The following is a 12,336-nucleotide window of genomic DNA, read 5'->3' as shown; positions in this document are numbered from 1 at the left end:
AAGTAATTTTTTAATCCAGCAATCTCGACTTCCGAGCACTTCCTGTTTATGTCACGAGACCGACAGTCAGTCAAATCGTCCCAAAATCGCAATGGACGTTCCAAATCGTACCAAGAAATGGGTCCTTTCGACCTCATATGAAATTTTCTATAAAGACGAGTTTAACAGATACGTGACACCTGTATTTCTCTGTATCTGTTTTCACATTATTTACATTACGTACATAATGTTAATTGATTTAGAGTAAAGAGTTTTATCAAGCTTTACATTTAGATAAAATGACATTACAGATAGAATAGTCGAAATTGTGTAATTTGCCGGAGTTGGGCCGAAACGTATAACAAGGGTTTCGCTTTGATTTGTTTACATGCTTTAGGCGCACTGAAATATTGCCCTGGATCAAGCGTGGCATTTGTTATTATATTGTCACAATGCTAGCGGTGAATGGGATTTTCTCTGCGTTGGTGTCACTGCTTGTTTGCCTCGTTCAATGTGCCGAAACAAAGCAGCCGCACATTTTATTTGTGCTTGCGGACGACTATGGCTACAATGACATTGGTTATCATGGATCTGAAATCAAGACGCCAAACCTGGACAAGTTGTCCGGAGAGGGCGTCAGACTCGAAAATTATTATGTACAGCCCATCTGTACGCCGACTAGGAGTCAAATTATGTCAGGAAGGTATCAGGTATGTTATATGTACATGTACATGTTAGCTTTGATATTTTCACTCAATATTGGTCAATCAGAACAATGAATTTTCAGTCAACATACCGGTTTGGTGGGAAAAGGAGTATCTCTTTTTGAAACATAAGTGAATCTTTTAAAACATATTCCCGTTTTTACTCGCTGGAGCGTAAATGTGTGGTATTTGATTATTTCGTGTAAATTTTCTTAGAAATTTTCGCCCCATCATACGTCCTTGGCCCCATGTACGTGTGGAACTGAATTATCGTGTAGGAAATAATTAAAATATGGAGCAAACAGACGGATTGAAATACATATACTAAGAAGCATCAATAGGCCTAATCTAGACTCGATATATAGACGTTGTTCATTAAAATATAGCAATGCGAGAGGTTGCATTCGTTTCTCAGCATATTTCACATCAAAGCTTGACGAGCAAAACTTAAACAGTTCCTGTTCAAGCCGCTCCAACAAAATTAAACATTACAACGACCACGGATATACTAAGAAACGAAACGAACACAAACGACTTCGCAAAACATTGCGTAATTTTTCAAAACTTTGCTGGCCTCAATACATTCCTAGACAGTTTTGTTATCTGTATTTTGAATACTTGCATGTACGATAAGTGGTATACGTATACGCATATATATAATACGCATATTTTCGACGCGATGATGGGCTTCATGAAGAAGACTGGTTCGACAGTAAAAAGAGGACAGTGGAAAGATAGCATTAGACGCAACCAGTGACACCATCCGTAACCACAGCGGACCGATACGCCACGCTGCCGATGGGATGAGCGAAGCTGTTTTCGAAACCAAGATGATTCTTAACTGGTAAGGAACAGCTTGACAACAAGACGGACAAGGTCCTCCAGTTGGTAAAGGAAAAGTCGTCGGAGTATAGTGGAAAGGGAGACAGTGAATCCAACCGAGGATGCGCAGACGAAGTTGAGAATACCCGTGGACAAGGATGACGCAGATGAGGGGTTCAAGGAGGAAAACACGATCTTTCCTTTCTATGACGAGCAGCCCGATAACCACGTCCCAGAGAATCGCCCCGGACGTATCCTGCAACCGATATTGCAACGTTACACCGGTATTGTTGGTTTAGACAATCTAATTAAAGTTGGGGACTTGTAATGTCGCTCTATATGTTACGCTCCAATACCAGCGTAGCGTAGAGCATCGTGGTGCTGCCCCTATTGCATGATCGTAAAAGGCGACTAAATTCAGGATATTATCTTTTCTCTTCTTCCTAATTAATTTTCTTCTTCCTAAACGTCTCCCTTGACACCGCCTCACTTTTGGCCATTTGTTGACCTCTCGCCCCTGTGAGTTAGGCCCCCCTGTGAGTTAGGCCCTGGGTTCTGTCCCCTGGCCGAGACACACCAAAGTCTATAAAAGTGGTAGTTTCTGCTCCTGCTTAGCGTTCAGCATACACAGAGTAAGACGACTGGTTCTCCCGTTGTCAGTATAATGTGACCAGGTGGTGTGTGTTGCTTAGTATCTTCGGCTGCATGCTTCAGTGATATAATATAAAAGGGCAAGAGTTCCACTATACCATAAGACACAACGTACACGAACATACCACAGTCTTCCAAAACATACAACTCACACTTCACAGTCTTCCAAAACATACAACTCACACTTCACACACGCTACACACTGCATACATGGGAGGCCATCCTTACATTACCATGACTGTTAACAGGACGTTGAAATAATCAAACAAACAAATAAGTAGTGAAACGGATTTATAAGTCTTATTTTAATTAGATAAGTGGATTAGGCATCACTAGGCAATGTACAACTTTTTATCCTGCAACTGTCCCACATACTGACCGATAACTACTGCCGGATAAACTTGTGCTTTATCCGTCAATACGATATGCTTTATCCGTCAATACGATCACGTGAATTTGTTCCATATCTGACGGCACTTTTTCTAACTTGACCCAGAACTTGAACCTTCCGTTGAATGAAACGTCATTCAGTCCCGCTAAAACGTGACGTCACATTCACCGAAATGACGTCATTTTTACGATATCGAAAATCTAGTATGGCGGTGCCGTCTTTTTCTTGGCTCATATATGACAAAGGTATGTATTGTTAAGTAATTCTTTAATGGGTATTTATTTTAATTTGAGTATTTTCATTTCCTTTCAGTGATATATCACACTGAATATAATTACTGTGACTGTTTGTGAATGCGCTTATTTATTTCCCACGGCAGTAGAAAGGAGTGCACTCCCATTCGGTTAAGTGAATGAATCTTTACCTCCGCATCAAAGAATCGTCTCGCTTCGAGCGAAACAAAGCAAGGAACTGTCAAGTTGCTTTCGTTTTGAATGCCATAATGGTTGCAGGATAAACAGAATACACGGTTAGTATCTTACAATACAAGGTTTATTTTGGTGCTCTACACGGAAAGCCGAGATGACTCGGCATAGCCTCGTCATCTCGGCTTTCCTAAGTCTCGCACCAAAATAAACCTTGTATTGTAAGATACTAAGCGTGTATTCTCTATATATCGATCATATTTTAAGTTTATTGGAACAATTGATGTGTTAACGTACTTTTATGTATATACTGTATTTGGAAAGTTCTACTTCAGAAATTCAAAATTATAGCTAGAGTTCGTCATGGGTTCAATCATTTTAAAATGGAATTATATTATGGAAGCTGCATTTTTTAAACTTCTGAAACGTCTTTTAAATATAAAATACACATACATTACCGCTTTAATAATTGGTTCTTATTTTGCACTCTTAACCGGACAGATTACACTACATGACGAAAGCGGACCGTCTGAAAAACAACCTGGCGATTGTGATCAATACATGTATCTCCGAAAAACAAACTCAAGAAGGTCAAAATAAAATAAAAATTCAACACAATGTCGATGTATTTTATCAATGCGAATATAATTTGTATACTAGTCACATTTTATCAATTATCAAAAAAATACATAAAAAACAGATGTCTTGTAATCACAATCAGGTTCATGGTATGTCTCTCTCAAAAACTTCAAGATGCTGACAATCTTTCAGCCAACTGATAGTTCCTTTAACCGGTATTACGTTTTTGTCTCTGGTGTTTTAGATATGATTGTTTCTGTTCGTTGAAGTTTGGCAAGTTTAACGTTGCTGGCAATGACATACTGTATTGCCACCATTCTTTGATACACGTCGGAGTCTTTGATGGTTCACCTGGCAGAAGCAGAGGGTTCTTCTAAGATCTGTTTTTACGTGGAATAGAAGACACTTTCGGAAACATCTGATTTTTTCTTTTTGTTTCTTGGAGGTGGAGACGGTGGTGGTGGTGGCTGACACGTATAAATTATAGGGTCCCTTTCCACAATCCAGCACGTGCCTTTAACTTCCCGTACAGGGATAGGAAATGTAAATAGGATCTTTAGTCCACGCGACGGTGGGGCGATTTCCAGACGGAATCACTTCTTTCCGTCATCCCTTCCACTTCCTCCTCTGTCATGTATTAATGTATTTTCGGTTTCTGTTGTGCTTCAGACACTTAAAAAAGTCAAAACAACCCATTTTTGGTCTCTTGATAAATATATCGTGACTGTGTATGTTGATGGCTATAATATTAATTATGACGTTACCCGTAGCTACTACTTTTTTCACTGTGACGTCATGTTGACCTGCAGGTAGGGCGTTAGAATTTAACCTGCTGCCCCTATCTTGCATGATCGTAAAAAGGCGACTAAATTTAGGATCTTATCTTTTTTCTTCTTCCTAACTAATTTTGTTCTTCATAATGTATCCCTTGACACGGCCTCACTTTTGGCATTCTGTTGAGCGCTCGACCCTGTGAGGTAGGCTCTGGGCTCTGTCCCCTGGCCGGGACACACCAAAGTCGATAAAGTGGTAGTTTCTGCTTAGCGCTCAGCATAACGGGAGTTGGACGACTTCGGTGCCTCGGTGATATAGCACCTTAAAAAGGTCAGCAGTTCCACTATACAAGAAGACACCACACGAATATACTGCAGTCTTCAAAAACACGCACCTCCCACACATACACGCAACACATCACGTACATGGGAGGCCGTCCTTACATTGGTTAATAGGACGTTAAAATAATCAAACAAACCAAAGAAATAAATTCAAATGCAAGTCAATTCTCCATACACGAAAAATTGCATGATATTTTCAACGCAAATCCCGTTGTTAGTATCTTTTAAAGATAATCAAGTCTTGTTTTTCAAAAAAAAATGTTAAAATTCTGCCTTGAATATATTGATTTTGTTGACCCTGTGACGTTGCGAAGCTTTATTGCATGGTGCAATACAGCCTCAGGCGACATGAGTGTTTTGCCCTAGACCAGCCAGTAGGTATGAGAGATTGCCCTGCAGGTAGGGCGTTAGAATTGTACCAGCTGCCCCTCTAGCATCCGTTCAACTTGGCTATTTCTGATTGTAAAAGGCGACTAAATTTAGATCCAATTAACGGTTGTTCTAACCTGATTGACAGGTTGTTCCTCCATTTGCCCCACTTTTTGCGAGCACAAAAGAAAAGTGTTGGTATAGGAGAACAATGAAATAAACCAGTTTAAAGTCAGTTCTATATTAATTTTTACTCTGTGGCTACCTGTATTTCGTTTATCTGAGCTACCTACAGTTTGTCAAAAGTGGGGGAAATAGAGAGATATCAATATATACAGTACTAATTATATTTTATTTTTTTCACAACTGAGATATGAAATAAAGAACAAAATTGCATCCAAGATTTAGAAGAAGTTGTCACAAGAAAAGCAATTAATACACACATTCCACTATCATTATCATAAACACTTCTATCTTGTAGGATGATAATGTAAACAGTTATACATGTAAATATACACCGGACTATATTTATTACTTATTTTCAGCACGGCACTGAGATATGGTAAATAACAGAACAAAATTGCACAATCCCAAGATATAGAAGTAAGTGTCACAAGAAAAAGCAATTAATACACACACATTCCACTATCATTATCAGAAAACACTTCTATGTAGGATGATAATTCTGTAAACAGTATACAAGTAAATATACACGGTGACTGATATTTATTTGTATTTTCACCACTGAGATCTGAAATAAAAGGAACAAAAATGCATCCAAGATTTAGAAGAAGTTTCACAAGAAAAGCAATTAATACACACATTCCACTATCAGATATCATAAAACACTTAAATGTAAGGAGTGATAAAGTAACAGTATACATGTAAACCTATACACGTATCTAATTAATTATCACCATATACCGTTTGATATACCATATACCTTAGCTTGTATACCAAAACTTTACCGATGTCCCCGACATTTCCAATTCTACAGTAAACAAGAAAGAAAAACAAACATATACTGTAATACATTTGTTACCAGTATGTTTTAGAACATTGAGAAAATTCATGTTATTTGTTCCTCAAGGATGAATGATTCGTCGCAATTTTTGTGGAAAAATCCCATATGGTCACCTAAACTCTCCTCCATGAAAATGATATACAAAGGTAATGAGATATTAAATAAATTAAATTATACATATTAGTCAGAAATAGGTAATATTTAGATTAATTGAGACACATCTTTTGTTTTAAATGTTTACATGTAATAACGAAAAACAGTAACCTGCAAAACTTAATGAATTTTGCATTGATTTTTGCAATATACACAGAGATATATTATCAATGCGCATCACTTTTATCACACTATAAAAAACCCTAAGCATTTCTACAGAAGATAGACTTCTGCAGACTGCAAATTATTTGAGAGAGAATGCGAATGTTATTGAACATCATACCATAACTGAAGAGCAATGAGAAATTTGTGTCAAATGTTTTGAGCTTGAATTTGAAATTTCGTTAACATTATAAATTTAACAGTTTTAACTTCCCGGATCAGTTCATGGAAAAACAACATTTTTTAGCTAGTGATAAGTTCGAACAATGACTTTTTATAATAAATTCCTATTTTGGATATGACACACATGTTCAATTAATGAACGTAAAAGTAAAATTTTTTCTGCCGGCATATCGGCACAATGGGGCCCCTAAAAATGACGATATATTGCAGTATATTTCAGTAAAATTGTCAAAAAGGTTGATTTATAATGAAAAGATAGCATATATATACATAAACTGTATGATTACATATTACCATAAACTATTTTTCTATGTTAAAAAGCATTTATGTGTATAGTTAGATAAAGTTTAATGTAGTTGTATGTATGTATATATTATATGTTTGTCAGAAATACAGAAAAGGAACTTTAAAAATTAGTACCGAAAATAACTAAATTTATAAAGTTTGATGTGTTCCACTGGTTAATTAATTATAGAATATGTTCCAAGAACATACCTGTTACCTGAGATCCACAAAAATTGTAACAAATTAATAGATGTTTCCATGTAATATAATTTTCCATACATATACCCTTATGGAATAAGTGTACAAGTACCACAGGCGAAATCTACAGTGTAATAAAACACAGGTAAATTCAAGTTAACTTCTCTTAAATAGACTATAATCCGTTGTCATAACAATCTGCTAATTATAGTGCAGATTAAAAAAAGACAGTTAGACGATTGACCGAAAATACCCGATATAGTCCATCGAATAGCAAATTGCCCGCGGCCAGGTAATTACAGGTGAGTTCGATGAATGGCGTTGTGTACAGGTAGATTCTTTTTTTTTAAACAACATCTTGGTCCAGGTATTACATAACCATCAAACCAAAGGCATGGCTAATTATATATATATAGGTATCAATCTTTTTCAATCTTTTATTAACCAAAAGCCCTTAGACTTATAGGTACAAAACATGTATACATGTACATATGTATAATTACATTTGTAGATATATTTACAATGTAATTAGACAGTGGAGAATGACATAAAATACAAAATTCGCTATACAATAAAATGTAAACGTAATATCAACTTAACTTATATTTTCGATCATCGTCTCTTAAAAGTTAAATACAAGTATTTCCCTAAATTTGATAACTCCCTGACAATTTCAATACTAAGCAATTGTATCAGTTTAAATATCGATGGTTTCATGTATTAATATTGTTTAATTAATTATCGCCTGAGATCAATATAAAATGGACAAATCAAAATAAAGTGAAACTCATCTTCTATATCCCTTAAATTACATTTGTTACAAATTCTGTTTCTTCTTATTACATTTTTGATGCCTCCCTATTTCTATATTTAATTTATGGGCAGATATCCTAAACTTGGTTAACATTTGTTTGTATTTATTTTCGATCGGTTTGCACAAATAAAATTGTATACAATGACTATCTATAAGGTGTTGGTATAATAATCCCTTAGGGGACGTAGTTACATTTGATAATAAGTGATATTTAAATAAGCATATTTCATATCTTGCCATATTTCAAAAGATTTTTGACAATACCAAAAAACATGTTCTATGGTTTCAACTTCTGTATTACAGATATTACATATATTATTTCCAGAAATATTTATAATTTATTTTCAAGTAATTATTCAAATGGAGTATACGGTGTTGTAGTCTATACTGGAACCATTGTATTGATGTATCTTTGGTAATTAGAAAAGGTATTCTATATTTGCTTTTCCAGTGTATGTTTCTAAAGACAGCTTGTTGCTTCCAGTTCTGCTCTGATGTTATCAAACCTTTATTTTTGTCAATTAAACAAAAATATATGTTTTTTACATCCCTTAATACTTTCTAGGCTAGGTATGAATGGTCTATCTAGTTTATTTAACATACTAAGGTTTAAATTTAGATTCTAACATATTTCCTTGATACAACACTGCATATACTTAGATAAAGCAAAAAATTTCTGATTCTATACCGAATCTTTGTTTGAAATCATTAAAAGAAAGAGAAAATTATTCTCTTGGTCTAATAAATCACAAACATTTCGAACACCCTTATCAAACCATTTTTGTTAAAAAAGGATTTATTACAAATGCAAAAAATAGGGTTGTACCATAAAGGAAGTCTTAAAAATTCTGAAGAAGTTTCTCACCTGTACTTCTTCAGATACCGTAACCCATGCCTGGAAAACATGCATCCAAAATGTATTATTTGTTTTATGGTTTTTGATAAAATCAGTTCCTAAATCTGATACATTTGATATTGGGAAGTGTTGCGCTTCAAAAATATTAATCCAGCATTTTCTATTTCTTTTAAGAAGCCTTCGCATCCATGTATATTTCAAACTAGATATGAATTCAGAAATATCAACCATTTTAAGACCACCATTTTCATAATTTGATATAAATGTTTTTCTTTTGATTTTATCAACTGGTGATTGCCAAATGAAATTAAAGAATAAAGTATTCAAATGTTGAATGAAAGTTTAATGTTAGTTTGCACTTTCGTGTAATTTATGCTAGTCATTTCATCTAAATTAACTGAAAAATCAACACCAAGCAAAATTTTCACCCCATTTAAGTTTCCATCTATGATGGTATACGTCAGCACTTAATTTTTTCTTCCTAATCCAAATAACTTTAGTTTTGTCATATTGACTTTCAAGCCAGAAACCTTACCAAAAAATTCTAACACATTTAGAGTTTCATTGAATGAGTTTTGCGATCCGTCTAAAATAATGTCTATGAAATCAAACTGAATAGGTTCTATCTAATTATATATAGTAATATAAACTTCTAATATTAATTATTAAACTCCCTAGTCATGAGTAACACTATTTAGATAGGCATATTGCGGTGATATAAAATATCAAAGTCAGTTTTCAGTGGGATACAATGGCACAGAAAGCGCATTCCCAGCATCCGGGGTTCATGTCTTCGTTCCTCCGGAATACCCAGGCGCCCATAAATCCGAGGCGTCCCACCCAGCAATATATGCAACATCTGTTCCTCATTTAGAGGCATGCAGCGAGTTCGTGACAAGTGTCCTGCAAAACACCAAAGTAGGCATATCTGAATAGCTGAGTGGCCGAACATTGCGTCACTAGATGCAGCACAGCATCCCGATATAATTCGCCACCGGATACACACACTCTTATCACATCTGTATATGGAACACACAGTATTTTCATAACATGTCTCACGAAATTCAAGTGTTCGGCTGTTTCTGATTGTATTTAGCAGAACATAATGTTTTTTTGTATGTGTTGTGTACGTATTTAAACCTTACAAAGTCTTTATCCCTGCTTAATCGAAGTTGAAGCTCTGTGTTCTCATAGGTTGAGACAATGTCTTTAACAATGGAGTTCCACTTTGTTTTGTTCGGGAAATATCCATAGTTTATGTACTTAGAAAGAAATTGTAACAGATTGTATTTATCAAATAAACACATCCGGTATAAATCCGCTGTGCCTAAAACGCTGATCGACATCACTAATACTGTACTGAACGCGTCGAATGAATATTTGCTTTGCCTGTGACGTTGGCGGAAGTGAAACTAGCACACCAAAAAAACATGAGTTTTCTTTTATCAATTTCGGCCAATATCACATAACTGACAACCGTCCACATTTTATGTTTACTCAAAAACTGTGCCGTGCATCGTTATGACAGAAGTTTGAAATAAAAACACGCAATCTAGATATATTCATGCTTATTTTTGTGATTTTACTCGTAAAAAGATAGTGTTATATTATACTGTTTTTATTACACATAAATTTACATAATATGCTATCTAAATCTAAGTCCAGACTGATCCGAACATCATTTTGATATCGCTATCAAATTGGACTGATTATCTAATCTAAAGTTAGATATATGCTTGTTTGAAATAGTGTAAATGGAATGTTTTGAAACTGAAAATATCTACTTCATAAAGCTAGAATAACCATTTACTCGAAAAACTCAAATTGTAGATCTAACGTATACGTATATGTGCTGTATAGATGTATAGTACTAGGCTTACCTTGTGTAGCCGCCGACTACTGTGACATCACAAGACCACGTGACCGCCGAGCTCATTATCTCTGAACCGTAGTCGACACCACCCGTAAATCACGACCAAAACCAACCGATAGCACTAAAAGCTAGGCGATTCGTTGGGTGGGACTCGATTTTTCATTCATCCAAAACAATATCCTGACGTATTATAAAAAATTTTGGCTGCACAAATCCTTTAAGCCATTGAATTATTGATTTCGATATTTTTATTTTTGTCTACAGATTTCAACATTTTTCAACAGATTTCTTTAATATGAATTATGACAGGGTATTCAGTTTTGTCTCCTCGAAAAGAATTTTGATTCCATGATTTTTGGAAAAGTTATTGCCCTTTCTTAGTTTCGGTATGAAATTGTGTCTGGAGATCTACTTTTTTCTTTCAAAGGTATATATTTATATATATATGATAATGACATGAAGTTTAGTCTCCCTGAAAAGATCTTTATTTCAAGATTATTTACAAAATTATTGTCCTTTGTTAATTTCTGTAACAAAATTTTGTCTGGAGCTATCGTTGTACTAATGTTTTCCTCAAAATGAAAATGAAATACTTTACATTTGTATGACTAGTGAAAATCATTTAATAGCTATGGCACTGCAAATGATAGCCACTCTAGATCTTATAAAATGATGCAAATTGTATTTTATACTGTACTAGATAATATATGATGACATATGACACTCGGCAGGCGTATCAATTGTTCCACCATACAGTACTCTTGACTAAAATAAAATAAAAAGAGCATCATGGTCAAAATGTAATATTTCTTTTTTCCTATAACTGAAATATCTATTGAAACATTTCATATTTTGTATTCAAAAAGAATCTTGATAACCATTTGCATCTTCAAAACGAAAGCAAGAATAAAACCCAAAATGGCCCAAACTGCAGCACATTTTCTGGAAGATGCAACAGGAAATGGACATTTAGTGTTAAATAACGTTCTTCGTATAGATCTGAATATCTGGCAACAAAGTGTTCTAAAAAATTTCAGCTGTTTTTAGATCATTTCAAGCACTGATTCTTGTAATAAAATGAAGATACCATTGCTAAGTAAAGAAAATGTTCATAGTACTCCTTTGTCAATATATCCAATAAAAGGACAGGGGCATAAAAAAGAAGCCAGGACCTAAACTACGACGCTTTCTAATACTTCAGGTCATTTATGGAACGTGGCATCCTCCTTATTTTTAATGGAAGTTTCAATTTTTTAAGCGGTCATTTTTTTTCAAGATCATGTAAAAAATTGAATCTTTTACCAGAATGGTCCTTTGAAAACCATAATGATGCGAGTCTTTTTGTTACGCCCAAAAGGACACAGTGCATATAGTCTGTGCAGTTTCCAATTACAAAATTGTACATTTCAAAAAAGGTTAACCAACATGGTTTCCTTTATACCGTATGTTGTATTACCAATGTCAGAGGCTGTTTGGGCCATTTCTATTGACTGTTTATGTGTGTACGCTTGGGACCTAATGGGTTATCAAACTGAAATGGGAAAACATGGCAACTTCCCTTTCCAGCTTTATGGAGTTTGTCCTAGGTCTGTAAAACAATGTGGACAACTATACTTTCCATTATAATGGGCCATGTTACACACAGCAGATTTTGCTGGAAGATCAGCTGATCGCCAGCTATTAACATACCTTTAATTATGAATAATTTCTTTCCATATCAGTTTTCCACAATCGAAACCATTTTCCAGTATTT

The 12,336-nt window shown here is 34.9% G+C and overlaps 1 protein-coding gene across 1 annotated transcript in view; it reads left to right on the top strand.

Annotated features, from left to right (window-relative positions):
* The first annotated feature begins 314 nt into the window (after nucleotides 1-314).
* LOC138321475 (arylsulfatase J-like) overlaps nucleotides 315-12,336 on the top strand; it is a 42,560-nt gene continuing 30,538 nt past the window's right edge. The window contains exon 1 of the mRNA XM_069265201.1: nucleotides 315-689. Coding sequence (XP_069121302.1) covers nucleotides 432-689 — 258 coding nt within the window. The 5' untranslated portion in view covers nucleotides 315-431. The remainder of the gene's footprint in view (nucleotides 690-12,336) is intronic.

The sequence above is a fragment of the Argopecten irradians genome, chromosome 4, assembly GCF_041381155.1.
Source record: "Argopecten irradians isolate NY chromosome 4, Ai_NY, whole genome shotgun sequence".
NCBI lineage: Eukaryota > Metazoa > Mollusca > Bivalvia > Pectinida > Pectinidae > Argopecten > Argopecten irradians.
The sequence above is the reverse complement of the archived record's forward strand: the minus strand, read 5'-3'. Positions and strand labels throughout refer to the sequence as shown.